At 39.7% G+C, this 24270-nt stretch overlaps 3 protein-coding genes across 6 annotated transcripts in view; 2 read left to right on the top strand and 1 right to left on the bottom strand.

Moving 5' to 3' along the window:
- Positions 1-5024: 5024 nt before the first annotated feature.
- On the top strand, positions 5025-9489 carry lactb (lactamase, beta). Of its 2 annotated transcripts, none has more exons than XM_044357610.1 (6): positions 5025-5555; positions 5668-5734; positions 7730-7920; positions 8029-8347; positions 8442-8607; positions 8837-9489. In XM_044357610.1, exons 1-6 carry the CDS (start codon positions 5178-5180, stop codon positions 9360-9362), a joined length of 1647 nt encoding a protein of 548 aa, XP_044213545.1. In that variant the 5' UTR covers positions 5025-5177; the 3' UTR covers positions 9363-9489. The 2 variants fall into 2 exon arrangements, with proteins under 2 accessions (XP_044213545.1, XP_044213546.1); XM_044357611.1 differs by having other exon boundaries at positions 5026-5543.
- Positions 9490-9586: 97 nt separating this feature from the next.
- On the bottom strand, positions 9587-11949 carry LOC122986382 (pro-neuregulin-4, membrane-bound isoform-like). Its single transcript, XM_044357612.1, has 4 exons — positions 11780-11949; positions 11586-11679; positions 11333-11485; positions 9587-11185 (listed from the first exon to the last, which is right to left on the bottom strand). Exons 1-4 carry the CDS (start codon positions 11838-11840, stop codon positions 11113-11115), a joined length of 381 nt encoding a protein of 126 aa, XP_044213547.1. The 5' UTR covers positions 11841-11949; the 3' UTR covers positions 9587-11112.
- Positions 11950-13383: 1434 nt separating this feature from the next.
- Positions 13384-24270, top strand: part of tmem266 (transmembrane protein 266) — a 27790-nt gene continuing 16903 nt past the window's right edge. For 2 of the 3 annotated variants that reach the window (XR_006404223.1, XM_044357085.1), the window contains exons 1-3: positions 13384-14302; positions 15737-15842; positions 21809-21997. Coding sequence is in view for 2 of the 3 variants with exons in the window: in XM_044357085.1 (XP_044213020.1) it covers positions 15832-15842; positions 21809-21997 (200 nt within the window). In the remaining variant the exon portion in view is untranslated. Of the gene's footprint in view, positions 14303-15255; positions 15339-15736; positions 15843-21808; positions 21998-24270 lie in introns of those variants that run through there. The other variant, XM_044357086.1, reaches the window with a different exon arrangement.

Here is a 24270-nt window from a genome sequence, read left to right as displayed (position 1 = left end):
AAATATTGTTCTGTGAAGCTGAGATATTAGGAATATCACAGTAAGTGCTAAAAGCACAACAACTAGAAGAACTATAGATACTTGATTGAAAGCTGAGCCAAGTTGTCTTTTGAGACTGATGCATGCAAGCACTTTCCAACATTTAGTACTGTGACAGGAGGAACTGAGTCTGGAAAGACTTGAGAATTGGTGGAAATCAGTGTTGGATTGTTATCTGGAAGATTGTGGTAAAGTAGGGAAATAGGGAATACAGAGGAGTTTGTAAGATGTGTTGAGACTCATCTGGTTGCTGGGAATATTGGATGATTGAGAAGCATTGTTGGACTCTCCATTAAGATATCAGTGATTATGAAACACTGGCTTTGTTTGATACGCAGTATCCTGTCATACATTTGAATAAACATACAATCAAACATTCTGAGTCCTTTTATTAAGTCATTGCCTTAACTTCAGACACAGAAAGATGAGCAGAAGTGAGAAGTTTTATGGTGTGCTTTGAGACTTCACTATTCAAATGACATGAGACTGCAGAGCATTCAAACCATATCCTTAAACATCAGACCACACTGAAGCTACACAGTAGTATCAGTATCAGTTTCTCCAGTTCTGATGTTGAATAGATATATTTTAGCTGTAAAGATGTACTTAATAGACAATGGTAGACATTCTTTCAGTTTTGTTGCCACAAGATTTTATTTTGAGTCTGCTGCCATGGTTGCTTTTTACCTATCTGGTTTATATCTGTTTATCCTGTTTTCACTCTACACACTGCCCTGCTTTGCTTTACCTGTTGCAGGCAAAAATATGAAGAGTAGATTGCCAAAACTCACACTCAAAAAAACAGGAAAACACACATTTGATTGTGTTATTTAACGGCTATTCAGATATTGTCTTTTACAAAGATGATAAAAAGTCTCCAGTTCTAGAGAAGGTAGGTATCAACAGGCATTGCACTTTTTTCCTGATTTCCTGTCCTCTTTCTGTTTTTCTACTCACTGCAAAGATTGCCTCTACCAGCAACTTGAGAAACAACTTCTCACTAATGAACTACATGTGCCCTTGAATGAGGACTAAATAGTCTGAATGTTTTATCTGTTTTGTTTTTAACGTGTGTATGACAATCTGATCTAGTTTACAATCCAAAGCACTTCCAGTTTGCATTGTCCGTGTACGATGCCTGCACTGCTTGAGATCTGTGTTGCTGTGGGTGGAAGTGTATTAAAAGATATACAATCAGGGATGACCTCAAATATATCATTTTCTAGCATTAGTATTATAACATTATACAATAATCCATTTTTTATGGATTGTTTTTGTGTTTGTATGCATAAGAATGTTGTCAAGTGTTTGCATGGTTGCTTGCATATACATAATAAGAGCTTGTCTACTCAATGTGTTTCCCTTGTTTTCTCTCAGTGCTGTGTAGTTCTGGTTAAAAAGCACTCACATTTAAATGACTGATCTTAATAATGTAGCTTGTTATGTAGCTTAATCATTAATGCAAGCTAACCAGCTGACTCCCTTATGCCCGCTTGTGTGAGATTAAAACCTCTTCATTTGATGTTCTAACAGAGAAACTGTCACATACTAAAGAAGAGAACCTCGATATGCACCAGATGCTGGACCAGACTCTAATGGAACTGAATAATTTGTGAAAGCGCGGTCTGACCCCACACACACTGTGGTTTTAGCTTTTTTGTACTTGCACCTTGCTTACCATAAACCCCTCTTCTCATACCTTGCCCATGGTGGAGAACAAACAGCCAGATGCTATTCCTATCGCACCGTCCTGCCTTCAGTAGAACTCGACCAAGGAGCAAAGCTAAGGGGAAGTAAAGCTTAACCATTGCCTTTGATGAAGCCTAAACTAAGAAACACAATTGTTTTTGCAAGTCAGTTTTTATCTTGTAATGTCTGCCCTTTGCAATCTATCATCTGGTGAAATTACATGTGCCATTGGTTACAAAGAATATTTTCTACATCTGCATTTAAGATGATCTGATACTTTGCATTCCACGTTGATTATGCACATACCAAAGGACAAATTGGAGCAATTTTGCACTTAATTAAACCTCAACATTAGGCACATTTTGCAACTATTTCCTCACAAGTGTAGGCATACTTTGGCTATTCCTGTCAGTATGTGTACTGGTCCTACTGTATTGTTAAGCAATGACCAAAATGTTAACGCATTACAGGATATTCTTAGTTTTCTTTTAAAACTATGGTTCAAATTTTTTTCATCTTGTCTGTAAAGTATGATTTCAATCATTTGGCTGTGCACGTTTAGCATTGTTTCAATGTAGATGTTTCAAGTGTTTTATCATATTTGAAATGTAAAAATTATTAAATATAAATAAATGCACATTTTGAAAATTTTCTAGCTTTGTTTGTGGTGAATACATGGCCTTTCTGTCCATCATAGAGGTTAACTAAAGTACAGGGCTTAATAGATTTTGGGGTGATTGAATAAAACCTGATGCAATGCAAACAACCTGGACTTTTCTCCTCATAGAAATGAAGAATGTGTAAAGTATACAGAACAAATGAAGATCTAATCTGTTACACCTTTACCCATTTCTGCTTGACCCTCAACTTGACTTCCAGCTGGGGGAAAACATCATGTCACATGTTTCTTTGGTTCACTGGAGTTCACTAAGCACCACTAGACCATATCATTTCAGTTTCAAAATAATCAAACCAAGAAGCATTGGTGGAAAATATGCTAAACTCCTTTAAGTAAAAGTTCTGACAAATGTTTGAGAAAAATACTAATATTTGTATTAAGTTTATGTATCAAGGTAAAGCCCACTCTTGAATTAAGGTGCCTTTTAATTATGTGAAATTATTGTTGCATTAACTTGTAAGAAGTGTTGGTAAAGCTTTATCACAGCCTTTGTATTTTGTATGCAATCTTACCCTGAGAATTAGTCAGTGACATTAATGTGTTCTTAAAAAACAATCAATCAGTTCACTGTATTTCAGACCCTAGATATAAAAAATATTATAAAAAAAAAACTTTAAAATCAACAGTCCATATTATATAATATTATCAACAACCCAATCTCTAAATCAACGCTGGATTGGGTTACCAATCAAACAAAGCAGGCGAGTACCCCGGGTCCCCAAAAGCCCCATATATTAGTTACATCACATTTGATTTATTGTAAATTTGTTTTGAATTTACAACACTAAGATGCAATATACCCTGTCTTGTAAGGGGCCATATTTTAAAATCCAATTTTATTTTTATTTTGGTTACTTTTGTGCTTACATGGTGCAACTTCCTAAACAATGTTGTGTTTAATCAAATGGGATCAAACCAGTTGACTCAGAGAACCTAGTATTATTTCAGTATAGGTGTAGTGGTTAATCTCTGGGTCATTAATGAAGCTGCCATGTGTAATTTTCTTTATATATGAGTAGATACACAATGTCCAATGTGCTTAACATTATTCACTATTCCTAAAAACTTTATAGACTAAACGATTAATAATCAACTGATTCATCAATCATGAAAATAATGGTTAGTTGCAACCGTTATTCAATCATGAATACATTTATACATATAGTGAGGTTTTCACAGCCTGACTTGTGGGTACATTTATGCTGCAAAAAATACAGGAGGCTCATGTCAACCACTAAATCTTGGTAACATTCTCATTGTAAGCGTTACACTGCTTTTCTTACCTACATCATAGGCAGGCAATAAGCCTTCAACAGAAAGACTTTGTTATCATTTGAACATGTGAACTTTACCCTGAACATTTTAATTAAAGACATTCTGTATCTAAATCATCTGTAAAATGATAACCAACCAAAATATTTGACCTTATACTTACCTGAGCAGATTTTAGAAAATACCCACTTTTATCCACTTTTGTGTTAGCATGCAGATATTCTCGTACTTAAGTGACTAAAAGTAACTGGTAGACTTTAATCTTGGTTTTCTTGTCTGGCATGAACAATCTAATCTGAAGTATTATTATTATTGTACATAAAATAATAAAAATAATAATAAATAAATAAAGTTCTTCCCCACCCCTCATCCCATTCTTCAATATAACTTCTCAACCTAGGCTCTCAGAGGGCCTGAAAACCTCTCCCAACAGCCCCTGCACTTCCTTTCAAGTAATCAACGACTACCTCTGTTCTCTTGGATTTCCTTTCTGCCTCAGCGGCACAGCTAGTCACCATCCTTACAAAAACAATATTTATATGCTTCTGACCTGATTTTTTCTCCCTTACTTCTTGAATCTTTTCATTCCTAGCTGCTTCCTCCTGAGTTAGCCTTCTCTTGGACCTGATCCTCATGACTTCCATCTCTTTCTTTCTCTCGGACAGCCTGCTTGTCATGCCCCATGACCCCCCCCACACACACACACATTGATTACATTTGGGTTCTTTTCCAGTTTCTTACCACATATCCCCAAATCATGTCTACACACGCAAGCTGTGTCCAAATTTCCAACAACGTCTACACTAAATGGGTTTGTGAACAAAAGCTCTTACTGGGTAACTGATATGATCTAAGAATACTTTGTCAGGCGGGATTTCTAATTCAAATGCAACATAACAGATCTTGTTTCACACCTTTCTCTTGATCATTCTATGACTGTCAACAACTGTTATATTCTTTAAATCTACTTGCATCTACTTTAAATCTACTTCCATCAACAACACCCTTTACTGGAACACTTCTATGAAGTGGGAAACATGATACTTGGTAACCGTCTAATTTTTCTCATGCCTTCTTCAGTTGTTTCTGTGACACACATCCAACAATGATCAATCCACTTCTTCTAACATCAACTAAACGGACATTGCCAAGTTTGTCTTTAATCCAACTCGCGACCACGTTTGTCCGACAGAACTCCAAATCGGTTCTTGCTCCCAGTCAATTTTATTCCAGCCAAGTGGATTTCTGTTTCGTTCTTACTATCATCACTGTAACTTGACATTTCTTCTCTTTTTTTCTCTCTCTGATTTCTTCCAGCTGCTACTTTCACACTCATCCACCTCCATCTCCGACGCTCCTCCCTCGCTCGATGTTTTCTGAATCGTAATTTGATTAATTTGGTCTGGCTCGATGGTGCAAACGGGAAGCAATTTGTTGTTAAACTCAACAAGCAGACAAGGGACTGTTACCGCCAGCAAAAGGAGCAATATTTCCAACAATGTCACGGTTGTTTATGCCAAATCGTTTCTGTGCCAAATGTACCCTGCTGCCAACGCGCGAGCCGGCTTTGTTGACACTGCGAGCCGGAGCGCGAGTCAAACAGCAGCAGGCAGATAAACGGAGTGTTTTTATCCAACAACAAAGACATTATGTCGGAGGGTCAAACACAGCCTTTTCTAAATACAGGTCAAAGTCCAGGATATGGCTGTGTGGGGTCGGTGTGGGGATTGCTTTGGCTGTCGGACTGAAATACCGCGCAGACACAGCGAATAGTTCCTGTGATGATAAAGTGACAGTTTCACAGAGGACTGATCGGTACAGCGCTGCCATTAAAGTGAGCAGAGACCTTGTGGAGCGGATACAGGTAGGCATAGAGGTAGGCCTGTGAAAGTTTTGTATTCGGACTGATCACTTTCCCCCATAGCTCTCTTCTTCCTTCCCTACCTCCAGTGGCACCTGTATCAGTGTTTGTGTCTCCCTGTTGTCAGGCTGAGGTCGGGGCTCCAGGGCTGGTGGTTGGGGTCTCTGTGGATGGTGCTCAGATCTGGAGTGAAGGTTGGTGCCTGCCAGGTCCACTTTAAAGGGGACATATCATGCACATTTCCAGGTCTATGTTTTAAATCTGTGGCTCTTCTGGAATATCTTTGCATGATTTACAGTTCAAAAAACTCCTTATTTATCTTATACTGAGCCTTTATGCAGCCCCTCAGTTCAGCCTCTTCCTGAAATAGGCCGTTTTAGCTCTAAATGAGCCCATCCTGTTCTGATTGGTTAGCTTCCAGAAGTTGCGTCCTGGCAGACATCCACCAGCTCCGTAGGTTACATTAACCAGCCAGGAAACAAACTATATTAAAAGGATTTCACTACTTTTTCTCTTTCACTCTTTACTTTAAATGTCAAGTTCTCCAATATGTCCATACATGTTTGAGCCAGAATCCGATCCGAAATATGAGAAAGGACAAAGCGAACAACACATGGAAAAAACCTTAGCAACAACCTTAGCGACCAAGGCTACAGAACAGACATCTGTTTATGGGGAAAAAAAGTTGCAAAAAATGAAGCATTCAGGACAGGTTGAAGCCTGAGGTTTTGACGTGCAGGGAGCGTTTCTACATACATTAACCTCAAGTTTTGGAATTTTGACCAGGTTTAACAGACATCCAGCGTCATAACAGTACATAAATAACAGAAAACCACAAAAAACATAGCCTAATATGTCCCCTTTAAAGGTGCTGCATGCAGCATATTTAAACATTAAAGTCCCCCTCAAAAATGTGTTTTTCTTCTTGTTATTCCATATGATTGAGCTTCACGGTGCAGAATGATGTATTTGCAGAGTTTGACACTAGAAGGCTGTTTTCACATACATCTGATGAAGGAAGAAATATTCTTTGTGCTCACCTTAAATCTGAACCTAACACGTATATAAACGAGCAGGATTGACATCAAAACTAGGTTGGAGCCAGTAATCATCCAGTCTGCAGCTTGAAACTTGAAGCCTCTAGTGCATATACACTGAGAATGGATTTTACAGTGAAGTAGGAGACATCTTGTTTCCAGTGGTTAAACTTTTAAAAGAAAAATATTTGCATATTTATTGATTCTGGATTTTTTAATGAGAGAGAAGGAGATGTAATTCTAAGAATTTATAAATAAGTAGGCTAACTTTTTTTTTGGAAACCCCTCATACACAAATTACTATGCAGAGTATTTTTATATGTTTAAAAGTATGTCTGAAAGCAATCTTTAAAATACCCATGTAACTGGATTGCTTTGCCTAACATGTCATAATTTGTATTATGGGCCTAACTGATTTGGCTGATGCATCAACATGGCTGACAACATTGGCCCATGAGACAAATTAACATTGGTCCACACGTGCTGCTGCTTAGGTTGCTTCCCATTTGCCACCTTCACTAAATTTGTGGCAACAATGATACGACACCAACAGTATGCCAATGTTCTCAAATTGCTGAATTGCCGGAAAGGTTGCCAATCTTGTTAACATCATGTCAACACTGACATATGTTTTATATTAGTAGTTATTTTTGTATATGTTTAATTCACAATACACATGAACGAAAAATACATACCAACTACTTAGACGTTCACTAAAACAAAACACCGGTTGGGGCAGGGACAGAGGCATACACAGCCTGTGACTATGGCAAATACTCCTGATATTCTTACTGATTCTCACTGTTTATGACAGTTGTTTGGAGTTTTGTCAACCAAATTAAGTTCACTTGAGCATGGAAGTTCTTTGGGATTAACACGCGTGACAAAATAATCTCAATACAAGGTCAATTTTGTAGCTCTTTTGGAGTGCCCAATGTGCACAATTCAAACACTGTGTACAATGTGAAATTAAGCATCATCCTCTGCCATGGTCTTATTTCATTTACTGAAAGGTCCCAAACATTATACAATATGATTTTGATTTATTACAATTAATTATGTTAAAATGGAACACATACAATCATTAACATATTCATCTGAAAACACATTCACATTCTTATATGATGCATTGAAATTCCTCATGTAACTCAGGGTTCGGTTATGCTGATTTGGAGAATCGTGTGCCATGCAGACCAGAAACCGTGATGCGAATCGCCAGCATCAGTAAGCCCCTTACATCTGCAGCTGCTGCACGACTGTGTGAGGAGGGAAAACTAGATCTTGACGTCCCAGTCCAGAAATATGTCCCCGAGTTTCCCCAAAAACAGTTTGATGGACAGCATGTAAGTAACTCAAACTGACACAAATTGTAATTTAATTTTCAGCAATTCAGTGTGGTTGTTCATTTTCATGCTCCACTCACATGCTCGTTATTTATTCTGTTCTTTCAGGTCACAATAACCCCTCGTATGATTCTGTCCCACCTAAGCGGTATACGGCATTATGAGAAGGATGCAAAGAAAGTGAGGGAGGACAAGGAGAAAGCCAAGCGACTTTTGAAGCCACCTGTGAAAGAGAAAGATGATGAAAAGAACTTGTCTGAAAACAAAGAGAAACCCACAAAAGAACAGAACACAAAAGGCAAAGAAGCCACCCAGGCTCAGAAGAAAAAAGAGTTTGAGCACGAAGAGTACTACTTAAAGGACAACTTTGAAAGTGTCACTCAGGCCTTGGACCTCTTCAAGGATGACCCACTCATTTTCAAACCTGGTAAAGCACATGTTTGCTTGCTGAACCATTCAAATGCAATACAGTTTCAAACTTTGTGTTTTAATGAGTAAGATTTATGTTTTGTTACATGCAGGCACTACTTTTCTCTACTCCACCCATGCCTTCACCCTACTTAGTGCTGTTATGGAGCAGGCTGCCGGCCAGCGCTTCCTGGATCTTATGATGAACATGTTCCGTGAAGTGGGAATGCTCAATACTGTGCCTGATGAGAATGAACCTATTATTTACCACCGTTCCAGGTAATCTAAAACCAAGATATAGAAGTCCAATTATGTCCAAAGCACTTAGACAAGTCGAACTGCATAGAAAAGAGATGTATCAGCAACGTTAGACTTGCAATTTGTGGAGAGCTCTTATTTCTTAGTGGTTGTTATGGTTATTATACAGATAGTGATTGTTTTTCGAATGTGTATGGTATGTTAAAAATCTGATGGTGAGTCAGAGTTTACAGATGATTCTCCTCCACAGATTTTATCATCTCAACAAGAGAGGACGTGTTGTGAACTGCCCATACGTAGACAACTCTTACAAGTGGGCGGGAGGCGGCTTCCTTTCCACTGTGGGAGACCTGCTGCTGTTTGGTAACGCTCTACTCTACAGCTACCAGGTGGCCCACCTGAAGGACACTGAAGGTTTGCTGCCGGGCTTCCTCAAACCCAAAACCGCCCTGGATCTCTGGGCAGCAGTTGACAGGACAGAGGCCAGCTGGGATAAGGATGGACGGTATGCCCAAGGCTGGCTGGTAGTGGAGGAACTGCAGAAATACGGCCAGTGCAGGAAGCGCAGGCACTATGTGTCGCACACAGGAGGCGCTGTGGGGGCTAGCAGTGTCCTCCTGGTGTTACCCAGTGAAGAGACAGCCCAGTGCCATGGACAGACCCCCCTCCTCCCACAAGGGGTAGTGGTCACCATCATCACTAACATGCAGTCTGTGGGACTCAACAGCACAGCGCTGAAAATTGCACATGAGTTTGACAAAGCCAGAAGCCTGTAAGAGTAAGTTGTTTACAGAAATGTGTGAGTCACACAGAAAACTTTTAGATAAAACTTGTGATGTTTGATACAGTTTTAAATATGTCTGCAGGATGTTTTAGAAAATCAAATAAATCTTTTAACATGTATTTTATATACATTTTATGAATTCTGCAAACAAATTATTTGCCATTACAACATTAGCCACTAGGTGGAACCAACTCATTGCATTTCTGACACAAAAAGGCCATTGACCAATGGTATCAGTTTGATGGTTTCATACTGAAGTTTATGTGTTTTTCCCTTTAAAAGCTATGCCAACAATCCAGTATCTTTTAATATATGAATTTCTGCATTTGAGAGAAATAAAAGCCTTAAATACACAATGGAAGGAACCCAGTTGCTTTATAAAACAAAGTAGTATGGCAGCATGTACAGCTCCAAAGTTTCTATATCACATGTAGTGGCCTTTTAGGGCCCACCCTGCCTGATATTTCCTTCTAACTATTGTCACTGCAGTAATTGAAAACAAAAACATAGGGTGACATTTTCACATCATCACTTCTGCACCAAATGCCAACGTTAAGACTCTGTCTTTGCATTTAACAAGAACAATTCCAGATTTTAATGCCTGAGTGGGTGTGCAAGAACAACTGTGTTGTATTAATAGTGACAAGAATTTTAGGGAGTAACTAAGCTGTCAGCAGTCCAATTTAAGATTTTTCAACTGCTGTTGGTTGTTTCCAGTTGTCCATCAAAATAGGAAGACTAACAAACCTAAAACCTTGGAAATGTACTCCAACCAGTTTTAATTCCCCTCCTAAACTCTCTGAATTGAATCAGATTTAATGCCACCATTCTCATCATAAAACTCCTGGGATCTCCTGTGCCCCTGTTTTTAGATTTAAGGAGACTGATGAATGGCTTGGGATAAGCTAATTATAAAGACTTACACACACACAGTGTATCACTCAGTTTGAAGTGTGTGTGTGCTCCTGTTATGTCCAGCTTTGTGAGAGCCATTTTTAGTAAAGTGAGGTCATCCTGACCAGTCCTGACTAATTCAAGGGGCAATTATGGTTTAGGGTGAAGATTAAATTTAGGATTAAGATAAGAATAGGTTTAAGGTTGAGGTAATGACAAGTCAACTAGGATCCTCATGAGTATACAAATGCAAATGTATGTTTGTATGCAGTCGCTCACCAGAAATCACACTTTCAAATCATTCAGCAGGGATCATTTATGTAATTACAAAATTCAACCTACTCATTAACTGATACAAAGGGTTATTTCATAATTCCATATTACAAGTTTAATATCATGAATTAAATTTCACAAATTATGTTTTACATAGTCCACCTATGCTTTGTAAATACATTTCAGACAAAGCACATAGATTGAAATGTGATTTAACACGAGTAAACCAGTGCCAACTTCATAGCCGTGGTAGAAAAGGCTACTGAGCTAGATATGATTCAATTCCCACCTACTCACACCCTGTTTGTGTGTGTCTGTTAATAAATTACACCTATCTGTAAAAAACTGCATTGAATCCATAAATCTCATGAGATGATAATTCAGCCATCAGCTTTGTTTGCCTTGACCTTTGGCTAGTTAAGGTCAGTGCAGCTCTTTTACTGTTTCTAAAAGTTCCCCATATTCATAACCAAAACAGCAATGACAACTGACACTCATATCTGAGAATTATTTCACCATCCCATCCAGCTCAGAACCACAAGAGAAGATAAATGTACAGTACATGAAAAGAAAGATCATACTCTGGGTTTTACTCTCCAATACTGTTGCTGACTGCTCTGTTGGCTCTGCTGCTTGGCTTTCAACACCCTGCATGAGAATACAAGTAATAATTATTAGCTTCAAAAGAATATTTTCTGGCTAAAGAACAATCACACTAAGACTTCACAACACATAAAACACTTTCACATTTGAATGCTATTTTTAGATGCCTTCCTGAACCCACAATGTACTTACTTGCATATGTAGTAGATAACAGCTGCCAGCACCATTAAGATGAGGAGGGCAACAATGACCATGGCTGCAATTAACCCGGCCTCCCCTGCATTGGTGGAGCTGCTGAAGAGCTGGAACTGCTCACATCTGCTGCCTTTGTAATTTTCATTGCACCTAAAGTAAGATATGATGTAGAAAAATGTAGGCAGTTAAAGTTTCTGAAAAATCATTCTTACATCTAAGACACTTGAAAAGGATTTTTTGTGTAACTTACACACAAGAGAGTGTATCCATAGAAGATATTTTATAGCATGTCCCTCCATTCATGCAATAGGTTGCTTCCTGCCCATCGCAGGGGTCTCCGTGATCTATACAGACATAACATTTCAGAAAAGATAGCTCTAACAGGGCAGTGTAGCCACTTTTTAAAAGCATGTGTTGTTCTTTCTGGTAATGTTTTATTATTACCTGCCATCATTTGGAATATTTTTCTTCCTGTTACCTGAAAACACAACAACACATGAAGCATTTTTGTCACAGAAAAGGAAATGATCTCTCACCACCAAGAGAAGCGTGTCATAACTAGAAGTTTCAGATGCAAATGATAAAAACAAACCTACATATGATAATTTCTTAAAACTGAAAGGTCTCACTAAATAATTTTGGTGAATTTTTAGGCATATCTTCTCACTCTGCTTTAAATAAAGCAAAAACTGCGTCCTTACCTGCCTTTGAAATCCCAGCTTTGGTAGTTAGTGCAGGTTCCTGAGGTGAGTCATAGTGATGCTTCAGAATAACTCTGCTGCTTTTTGTTGGACCTACAAAGAAACTGTCATGTGGGTGTGTTCCTCCCTTGGCCTAAAAAATGTTGTGATTGCAGTTTGTCCACATTGTAAATGGCAAGCTAAATGTCAGGATACTGCCTACTGTAGGTAATTTATGTCATAAATGGTGTCAAATGAAACATGAATGGTGTCAAATGACGCCATTTATGTGATTTAAAAAGTCTCCCAGAAATCACTGTAATGTTGATGTATGAGATGAGTAGATTACATTTTGTTTTTGTTGACATGTTTAGTTACATCATGAGATCATGCACAGATGGGTGAGGAAATCACCTGTTGTGCATGTGAGCTCAGCGTGTTTGGGTTTGGTAAGACAACAACTGAATGAATGGTATGCAAAGAAGGCATGACTGGAATCGTGGGAACTTTTTTGTAGTCTAAGAACACATCAGACACAGCTTCCTTCAAAGAAATAATTACTGCTTTTTGCTCAGAACCGTTAGTTGACTCACCAACTGGCAGTTCCTTTTATTGTTTACAACTCTCTAAATAGGTAATTGTGTTGTTTTTGAGCATTGTGGTGATGAAATCAGGGCTTGGCTCTTCTCAGGTTATACAAGCCACATTCAGGCAACACGTAAGAGATGCTAAATGGATTTTAATTACATTTCTGTTCCGTTTTTGATTATTTGATAGTTATGAGACTAATGGCCTTACCATACAGACCTAGTTAAATTTCACTTCTAATCGTTTTGATGCCACTGTCTAATAAGGCACCCATTATAAGACATTTATAAGCTGTAATTCATGACTTTTATTAATGGTAATAAATCATTCCCTGATACTTTTTAGTATCACTTTAATCATTTTTTATCAGTCATAAAAGAAGAACAACTTTTGGGTTTCCAGATTGTGCCCAAACTTGATAAAAGAGATTTCCACACACTTAGATCTTAGGTTTCCAGATTGTGAAATTCACTTTGATTTAATTTGTTTATCCTCCTCCAGTATGGCACCTGCTTTATCTTTCAAGCGGTAAAAGCCTTTATTAAATATAACTGCAGACTTGATGGCTTATTAAAAAGTGAGAAAACCTTTTTTTACTATTACTAACATTTTCACTGAATTATTACCAAATAGAAACGATAAATACCAGTCAAAGGGCCTTTTCACAACCTGGCAACCCAAAGTTCAAGTATAACTGAACTTTGGGTAAAGCATAAGTAAATTATTATTAAAGCCACCAGTTACAACTCATGAGCCATTTATGAAGGGTGCCTTATTAGAAAGTGTTACCATTTTTTTCCTATTACCAATGACTTTTCTTTACTACCCTTAGGTGTTTCCGGGGCCTAATTCCTGTGCTACATTTTTGGGATACTTCTCAAATATCACAGCAGATCTTCTCTGGGGATATTATGCTGCAGACTAATGAACTGCATTAAATTGAAAAAAAAGACTCAGTCGACATGAACTCCCTATTGAGCCCCACAGAAACACTTGAAGTCAGTGTAAGAGTATTAGGATTTTTTTTTCCGTGCGGGTGGGTTGTTATCGCGAGGAACTCTGAAGCTCAAGAGGTGAAGTGAAGCGAGAGTGTTTTTCTACGTCGACGCGTCCAGGGTGGCATAGAAAGAGTGACGTCTGTGGGCTCTTGTAGCTTATAATAGGGATGTAGACTATATATATATTATTGATTTGACATTACTGCTTGTGTGTATTTTTTTAATGTAGTCCTGCGCGTTGACGGCGCCGCTCGTCACACATCTGTAGCCGCTGGAATCCCGTTTTCAGCACCTGGACAGCTCCCGGTCGTGAACCTCTTCTTTTTATTATCGGGCACATGGAGTCCCTGGTGTGATTGTGGGGGAAGCCCTGCAAGCACATTGTGCCTCCCTCCGAATATGTCATTATCTCCCTGATTCAGTGACAGCCTCGTCGTCTCCGCTGAAGGATGGTGCTTTCACTCCGGAGTAGGTGTTTTCGTCGTGCGCTGTCTTCAGAAAGGCGATACGGGTGCTTGGCCAACGCAAATTTAAGAGGAATCGCAGCCTACTCACAGCAAGATCCGAGCTTCCCTCACACTGATCATCATCATCATCATCATCATCATCATCGGCGAGGAGGGAGATATTACCATCATCACTGCGAGGGCAAAGGAGTCACGACCACACTTTACACAATGTAGAGCAAGAAAACACAAGAGGTTAGTGTGTCTTTGTGTTTCTTTTCGGGCTGGTGTTTAAATGGGTTGTCGATGTATTTGTGTCGGTTTAATCGTGAACAAGAATCAGACTGTGTGGCCTCTGAGCACAGTGGGGAAATGTTAACAGCACCATAACTGTTTATGTTGCCTATGACTTGGTGGGAAATGATTGCAAATGCATCTTGATCACGTTAAATGCAAAAGCCTGGGCAGAAATAGTCCACAGTGCTTGTTTCGTGCAATGCAATAGTAAGAATTGCTGCCCCACCTCCGCTGATTATGAGACTGTACTTACAGTAATAAGTGGCAACTTGAGATGCTGATTGTGATATTGTGATTTACTCAAGTACAGAAAATACTTTGCTGTGTAGTAAATTACCTCCAGAAAGGCTTACACTGCACCTCTGATCCCACTTGCCTTTCTGCTCACCTCTGCATTGATTCCTTGTAAAGTATTTTGCAAGGTGTTGACCTCTTTGACTTTCTGAACATCCTATAGCGATCAATTGTTCTCCCCCCCACCCCCCACCTCCACCCAAGAATTATGCTAAAGACCACATTTTTGGGGGGCTGCTGCAGTGGAACAATATCATTCTCAGCCCTTGAATGACCTGGGCTGATTTATCCTGAGTAGCATTTAATCTGCTGTGCTTCACTACATTACTCTGCTGTGGTCTGCTGTGGCTGTGAATGCTGACTCCTCACCTCTCCATGTCTGAGGGTTTTCACTGTGTATCACACACTATCCTGAATCTGTGCAATACTGTGTAAGTCAGGGAGGTGGGTGTGTTTCTTGTGAACAACAATGCAAATGTGAGATAAGTGTAGTTATAGTTTATCTCTTAGTACATTTACCTTGCAACACTGAGCATTGAACTTGTTTTTTTTTTGTTTGTGACCATCCTGTCTGATCATGTCATGTCTGTTTCATGCAAAGCAGCTGGAGTGGGCTTTCACTTGAACGGACTTGGACATGAATGGTTCTCTATCCTGTGGCACAAAGAGCTAGCATCCTGCTGTACTTGCTATGCAAGAGGTGTGATGTTCCCCAGCCCCTGATTCACAGAGCGGAGTGTATATTGGAGGAGATTTCAAATCCATTACAGTTTAGTGCTCCCCAGAAAAATAGCTGAACGGAGCATTGCTGAAGCTGAAGTTAGGACAGGACCCCATCAGGAAGAGCACACACAGAAGCTCTGATACTGATAATTGTGCATACAGTTGTGTTACACTACTGAGCTGTATGATTTTGAGACTGAAAGTTCATTCTTGACCTTGGAAACAGCAGCGATCTCACCATTAGTCCATTAGTAGCTATTCTTGAGCTTTCAGTCATATCACACAATCTTCCTTAGCATATGGAGTTTGCCCATGATTTGCTCTACAATTTTCTTTTTCCGTAGTAAATACATAATTCTTTTCTCTTTTCCATAGGTGTGGTAGGAGCCAGGTCTCTGCAGTGGTGAAATACCATTTCACACTCAGGGTAATTTAGTGCGGACGTCTATTTGAAGCAACAGGACTTCAACATGAGCAACCAGTAAGTACACCCACCAGATTCTTGTTTGAAACCATGTCTGAGAGAGTGTGAAATCTTAAATCTCTATTTATGAACACGCAGTCTCATGCACAGGGCATCTCAGCGTGCTACAATAGCAGAATGGGACCTGTATATTCTCATGCCCCTCCTGTTAACGACTTTGAACAGGGATCAGCGGGAAAGCAGAGCTCGGCCTCGTCCAGCATCTCTGAAGCGAGAGCGGCCGGCAATCTCCAGTTCTCGCTGGCATCTCTTAGCATTCAGGAGGGATGCTCACTTGTCATCTTCTCTTATTAATAATTACTCTGTGTGTGGTCCCCCAGACAGGCCCTGCATTTTGATGACAGCCGTGGTTGGGGCTAAAAGAAGGGAAAAGGGAGGGAGCAGGGGAATGGAGTGGAGTGGGAGGAGGTGGAGTGGAGTTGAGTGAGGGGTGAATGCAAAATGGGTTCAGTCAGCTGCATCTTCTGGTTAAAGGCACAGGATGCTGCTTCCAACCAACAGAGATCTCTGTCTGGGCCTCAGACCTGCAGATAAGGACAGTTAATGGTTGATTACAAGTCAATTTGAAGGAGAACATTGTGGCAAAACATCTGTAACTAGACAATACAGAGAATGTGTTGACTGGTTAGTAGTACAAAGGCATGATTTAATGTAGCTGAATGCCGGTGACTCTCTGTGAAGTGACAGATGGGAAACTCATGCAGAGAAAGGTCTTTGGAGTTATTTTCACCCCTGCTCTCTTAGACTTGATGCTGCTGTAAATCCCCTCTCTCTCTCTCTCTCTCTCTCTCTCTCTCTCTCTCTCTCTCTCTCTCTCTCTCTCTCTCTGCTCTGTCTGTAGTGCTGTAGTATCTCTGATCTGGAAACAGTGGGAGGCAGGATAGGAAACACATTAGATGCTCAAATACAACAAATTCAAAGGGATTTTACTTACATGTTTCACACAACAATTTAATATAAAATGTAAAAATTTTTCATGTCTCCATGTGGTTTTTATTTAAAAAAGCAGAGAAATTTGAAAAAAGAAAAATAACACTGCATTTCAAGCATAAACACAAAAGCTACATTTACACTGATGAGGCAGTGCTTGCTAGTGTTTGCTGGAACTTTGTGCATTTTTTTCTCATTCAGCAAACAAAGAGCAAACACCACCTCTCCCACAGGAGCCCAGTGGCTTTGAAACAGGTCAGCTAACATTACTGTAAGTAACCTGTGTGTCATGTGACTTGGCGCCATGCTGCTCTTAATTTCTTGGCATAATGAAGTCTCTCTCCAATCACCAGAATAAGGTCTGCTGATTAGCAGGTCACAGCTTAAGCAACTATTATCTATGTATATTTCATCATTCAGATTTGCTGAAATTTCAGTTGCACTTCAGTTTATGTACTGACATGGCAAATTTATTAATGAAATCTATTGATAAGCCTTTTGTATTACAATAATTTTGCTTAAATAGAGAGTTTCTGAGTGCCGTGCACTTATTTCCAGGACGTAGTTTATCGTTGAATATTAAGGCTATAATGTGTCACGGTGTTAATGGTATTATTCAGTGAATACAAGTTGCTAAAACATCAATTCTTCTCTAATTTATTGATTTTCCTCACTAAAACACTTAAGTCCAAACTCTTCAAGATAATAGATTCAACCACTAAATAAGATTGTTTTTTGTGTGTGTGTCTCTATTCCCTAACAAAATGCTTGTGTCTGGCATCTGCTTTTGTAGATCAAGCAGCTGCTGTTGAGATGTCGGCAGAGTAAATTTCTTGTCATTTTCTCTTACTGCTAAATGAGGTGATGTGAATATTCTACGATGAATTAAAAGCCGAAGTCTTCGCTCTATTAACAATAAAGAAAAGACTCCAAAGACCAACAAAACACCATCATTCTGCATTGCTGCAATGGAATTGTCAAGTGCTGTAATTTCCCCTTGGACATCAAAAGAGCAGGTCTTGCCTAAAAGATCTGATCTTACAAATGTTCTCTTGTATCAGGAGCTTGTGTCAGGAGCTGCTGCTGCTGCTGCTGGGAAATCTGGCCAGTGCCCATATTAGTGATTTGGCACATTTTGTCTCAGTTTCCTGATGATATCAGGACAGTGAATTGCCGTTCACTGAGGAGCAGCCAAGTGTCCATATACAAACTTATTGGGTAAGACAGAGCGGCTGGGTTGTAGACAGCTGGCTAGAAATACCGTGGCAGTGAGCACTCAGAATGACAATGATACCAATGCCCTCTGGAAAGCAGTTTGTGCTGAGGCAGCGCTTTAAAATCCACTGAAGTGACAGAGGCAGGGAACTTATTGCTCAGGATAGGTGATTTAAAACATTTAAAAAAGCCATCAATCTTATCCCTTGTCTTCTTGCTATTGGTGAAGCAGCCATATTACTCTCTGCTTGAACATTGTTGTTGTCCTATGTTGGATTCTCATAGCAGTATAACGATCCAAGCTGTGGCCTGTGCTGACTCTTGCACACATACCCCTTTTTTTAAGCACTGTGTTGCTGTACAGTCACACCTGGCTGCTGAGAGAGAGCTGAACTATAGGACATGTCAGCTAAAGTTTCACAGCAAGTGTGCAGAATTGAAATAAAAACCATTGAGCCACAACAGCCTCTCTAACCAAAAGGCTATTATCTTCCAATACTGTACAGGAAAAAGTTGGGTGCAGCTGACCTTAGTGTATTTAGCCAAATAACAAAAAGTATGAAATAAAATAAAACATAAAAATAGCCTTAGTTTATGTGTAACATGTTCTAACTTTACATGCAGACTCCCTCTTCACTGTCAGTTAACATAGCCCCAGCTACAGCCTGAGAAGTTCATGTATTCCCTCCAGATGTATCTTATGTCACCGTTTGAACCTGCTTTATGTGCACAGGTGTTAGAGTAAAAAGATATAAACTAGTTTTGCTTTCTGTAGAGTTCAGCAGTACTGGACTTCAGGGGTATTTTAGTACCTTTCTTACAAAGGGTTGTGGGGGAAAAAAACTCAGGCTAGAATAGATTACAGATGAGATTCATTTAAATTCGGATCTATGGAATCACTGAGTATTGCCAAGATGTTCCTGTTGAAAATGTCTAAGTAAAAAGACACTTTTTTTTGTATGTGTTTACAAAAAATGTGTTTCTGAGGAATGTCTCTGTAAGGAGCCTGATATTCAGTTATACCTTCTAGATGAAAAGGATGCAGAGTTAAACATTATTAATAATAAAATTATCTATACTTATTTAAAGTTAAAATAAAGAAAATAAAAATTATTATGCCTGTCATGTTGTGACAAACAACACAACATTTTTTGAGAAATGAATTAGAGCTGGAGAGGAGGGGTCTCAGCTGACTCTTATATTTTTTATATATCTATTGATCTCTGCATGGTGATTTATTATGATGTGATGTACAAATGCTGGGGGAATTATGGATTACAGTTACACGAGAGGAGTCAATTGCTAGCAATGATTAAACACAAGGAGGAACCAGACTTTACAACACAAACACAACATAAAGTTTTAAAACTACGGCACTCTCTAAAAGACAAGGTCAAAACAAATTAACATTTACACATGTATTACAAATGCCATAGAAGATATTATATATATGACTAATGCATTGAGTTTAATAAAGCAGTACCAGTTAAAGTTATTTGTTTGTGTAGGAACCGTATAATAATGATAATATCTATCATGGTTAAATAAAAAAATGAGGAAAAGTTGAGGTATAACCAGTTTCATTTAGTTGTTTTGCATTTTAATATTTTGCTGCAAGTTCATGTAACTGCAGCCTTATGAGCAATAACATGTAATGTATGTTAGACCAGCATTTATAAATATTGGCTGGTGAAGAAACTGGGTTCATGGTTAGCCTTAGTTCTTACTCTGCATGGGTGCGAGATTTCCCCCCTAGCCATGCACGCTCTATGTTAACCTTTTTGCTTCCTCATGGCGTTTTGCTAATATCACATGCCTCGGAAAAGATCCCAGCCCTTTAGCATGCCATTGGCTGTCCTTGCCTGCATCGTTGAAGGGAGCAGAGTGTTCAGATGTGAAGCCTCCGCTCCCTCCTCAGGATGGCAACCAGCCACTCTACTGGGCTCTGCAAATAATGGCTCCTGGCCTGCTCTGTGATTGTCTGGAAATGTGATTTTGATGCACTAAACAGTTTGTGTCTGTCATGACTGATTAGTGGCCTTGTTGTGGTTGGTCAGAGGTGCCAAGTCCATAGATAACACTGGACTGCGCAGGCGTGTTTTGTGGCGAGCATGTTAATATATGGGTGTTTGACCCTCAAGCTAAACAACACATCTAGCAGGGCTTGCATAATGAAAGGATCATATATTCAAAGGGAGGAAGTGCAAGACCTTTTATATACACAGGATAACCATATTGTCCCATGTTAAGACAAAATAGTTCAGGTGATTCTTGGTTTCCAATGAGAATAACAAAATAACCTTTCAAGAGAGTCCATTAAACCGCTATTACTCAAGAACTAAGTCAGGAAAAAGAAAGACCTATTTTCCTCTTCAGGCCTGCCTACATTAACATTTAACAGGAAGGTGGGTCTGCTCAGTGATCTTCTACTAACTGTTTCCTCCCACTCACTCCTCACTTTCACCTCCAGCACAGAGGTTGTAGAATTCGCCAACCCGATGGCTTTTGTTCCCTGTGTCTTGTAATCAATGCCTTCCTCCACCGCTAAGCACTGGAGTTATTGATGTCTCCACACTGGCTGCACTGGGACGGCTGCCAAGCCATGTGAGACTCCTTTTCCAGGGTAAATTCTCCTTGTCCGCTATTGGCTAAGCTCGTAGGATCGCAGCCCTCCCTGCACATTTAAGTTTTAGGACCTCATTGGCAGATAAAATGACACTTTGTCTGGTCCTGCCAAATATAACTCTACAGAGAACATACTGGAAAAATCAAAATGGAAAAAAACACATCTGAACTCTTTTGTGCCCTCCAATGTCATTTGACCAATTTGAAAAATATTGTGTTATTACGAGACTTTACCGGTAGGTCTGCACACTTTGGCCAATATAAACAATTTTTAGAAGTATTTTATATTGGTTTCCAGAAAGCAGCCATCGGTTTCCATTAATTTCAGTATTCAATCAAATATAAACATAGGGAAAGTTTCAGTAAACATTTTTATGTAACTTATATGTTGTAAATAAATGTTATAAAAAGAATAATGTAAATTTTGACCATTTCTTGCCTTAAAAAGGTTGCTAGTTACCAGCAGATTGTACCAAAGAAATAATAACAGCTAGCAATTGGGCAAAAACATACATAAAACAAAAACACTAAATTGTCATTGTCATAGACCACACATCTCAGGAAAGTTTTAAGTTTGATTTTCTGTCTCTAGTGATGAATAGAAACTAATGGCTGTCTGGAAGGTACAAATCATTCTAAACATTTATGAACACTTTGGAAAGTAGTCAGAAGCAATGAAAAATGCACCATTTGTGGTTAAAGGTGATATCTTTGATGTTAATATTGTTTGGAATGCAAATATTTACTGTGGTTTGAGACTTCACTGCATACTTTGCTAATATGAAACGAATGAATACCACCTTTTCATGGCTTGCCAGGTAAATGTGTCCTTGTTGAGGGTATACAGGAGCAGGTGACAATACAGACTGGAAACAGGGACTTTCATTCATCAAAATTAAGCATAGTCCCTGTAGTTATTATCACACTTTACTACCTGGAACAGTTTTGAGGTTTTTTAAGAGCACTTCCATACAACCTTCCAAACTCTGCCATCTTTACTGTAGACTTCACACCACTGCACAGAGGGACAACATGCAGATGCAAATTTCAGCTATAATGAGCTAAAACATGCAAAAACCACCAACAGGTATGGTCCTTTAAGATGACACTCACAGCATACACATCCAGTTCTCTGACTCTAATGTTGCTCCGGTTGTGGTGTTTGTGTGTGTGTGTGTGTGTGTGTGCCACAGGGCCCCTCCCCAAACTGGGGCCTCAGAGCTGGAGGTGATCTCCCAGCAGGTAGAGGAGGACAACCAGTGCGTGGCCCCTGTCCAGTTGGTCAGCTTCGCCTACAGAGACTTGCCTTTGGCCGCGCTGGATATATCCCTTGCTGGATCTCAGCTCATCTCAAACCCGGATGAAGAGGACAACAGAGAGGGGTATGTCCCATGTTTTCACTCTAACACCTCCTTTCACTTTCTGGTTTTGCTTTACTGTCCGACCACAGCCAGTAAAACAATCTTTTGAGATGATTCTCTCTAATTGATAAACACTTGTGACTGCTATGATTAGCCTGAAACAGATACTTGAATGTGGGCTGCTAGAGAATGAGGGCACGTATTCAAGGAATGCGCAGCACATGATTTAGTTCGTTTTCATTTTTGTCATTTGAAGTATAACAAAGATTGTACAATTTGAAGAAGCTGGAAACAAATTAGCAGTTTAATTATCAATGACATCTTTCTATAATTAATTTGTATACTAAAAAGCCCAAAATGTAATTACATATTGATTGATGTTGCCACCACAGTTAAGAAGATACTAGAGATAACGCATCTGAGACATTGTCTCTGGTTGTTGCGTGAAAGTGCTATATCCATAATTAAGGCAGAATTGCAATTACTACAATCTATAATCTACCCTGGCAGAGAAAAGCTCTGCCGTCACCGTTGCTCGTTATTGCACATGGTAATTACACCTGGCGTATTGAATCACCCCTCATTTTATATTAGAGTCCGGGAATCGAGGATATTTGGCGATGAATTTATTAGTGTCACCATGTTAAATGGACAATGTCTCCAATGATGTGTTCATTCCATTTCAGCTCAGTGACACAGCAATTTTCTCTCTAGCAGACAGGCTTCTGTTCATAATGTTGATTTCTGGCAGAAAACAAAGAGTGTTGTTAGCGCCGTAGCTTTCCTGAAATGTCAGAGCCCTGTGGCGGTGCTGTTTCTGTCCATGAGGCCAGCTTGTCCTGGGTTTGTGTTGTTTTCTTATCACCATATCGCCATGCTGCAGGCCCAGTACTCTCAGGACAGGACACACCCCTCCTAGAGCACCCCTGTAGCAAGTGTCCATGGCGCTACATTCAGGAAGCGTGACTCACAACCCTTTGGCATGCTGCGACGTTGGCATCCATGCAGAGAAAGTCGACAAACAGCATAAGCTTAATTAGAGCATCCGGCATTTCGCCATCCAAGCCCTGGTGTGTCAGCTGAGCATGTCCGGCTGGACCTCGCCTGGTCTGGCCTGTCCGGGCCGATGGCTCTGTGGGACGGAGGGCAGGGACAGATGGGTCTTGTCCCAAACACCCACTCTCTCACCCTACCTCATGTCTTTCTCAGTCTCTCTCACTCACAAAAGGGACAGAAAACACACACATAGCAATGCTGCAGCAGAGGGCAGGATCTGGCAGCCCAGCAAAATTATCATCACAGTGGGCACTCTCATATGGCACCATATGACACCCTGGTCCCCCTGGGATTTGGCACAGTGCAGTGGAAAAGTCATGCAGCGCCAAGACATGTCTGTAAGGAGTTATCAAACACACAATTTGAATATTCTTTATTTTTAAAAGGGGCATTCATTCTGCCCATTATGAGTCCTAGGGCTTAAACTTCCTGATTTCAGGCATAAGGCAGTTTTAAATTCATATAATACTTAAATCAATACATTGTACACATCTCCTCCTGGACTTTTCAGGCTCACAAATCTTTTCTTGCTTTAATCTCTGGAATCCAGACAGAATTCCTGAGTTTCAGGTCAAAGGCATTCCAAGACACACCTGTCATCGCAGTTTCATACTCACATCTGTCATTTGGAAGCACTCTAGGAAAAACAACATAGCCAGCTTGTCGCAGGTTCTGGCTGTCTTCGTGACTCATGTGTGTAACATCAGAGGAATGACACAAAGGTGGGATGTGTTGAGTAGAATGCATAGACTACTCTACATAGGGAAATATTTGTTTTTTGTGTATTATTTTGTACAAGAATGTAAACCCAGTGGCTACTGGTGTTGTGTTGGTGCTGCGATTTTGCTGATTATCAGGACAGATTGTTTTCTACAATGACTTACATTCCTGAGATATTCTTTCAACTAGTCATACCCTTTTCAGGATGTGACTATATCCTGTGCAGGAGCAGGTGCATTCTGTTTTAAATCTGATCATGAAAAATAGCTGTTTGGTTTGTATTGATCTCTGGTGATGATTTGATTTTGCGTTGGACACACGTGAAAGAAAAGTTCAGGTCAAGCTTTATGGTCAGAGATGGGATAAGAAAAGGGTCATTACTTGTGAACTGAGCTGAAATCTTTGATGATGCATCCTTGGTTTTGTTTTCTTCCATATGGTAAAAAAGAGCAGAAGAATACACACCAGAGGAGAGCATTTAGTCAAGCATGGCAGCTGCTCATGACTCTTTATCAGGA

This window comes from Thunnus albacares, chromosome 7, assembly GCF_914725855.1.
Source record: "Thunnus albacares chromosome 7, fThuAlb1.1, whole genome shotgun sequence".
Classification (NCBI taxonomy): Eukaryota; Metazoa; Chordata; class Actinopteri; order Scombriformes; family Scombridae; genus Thunnus; species Thunnus albacares.
The sequence above is the reverse complement of the archived record's forward strand: the minus strand, read 5'-3'. Positions and strand labels throughout refer to the sequence as shown.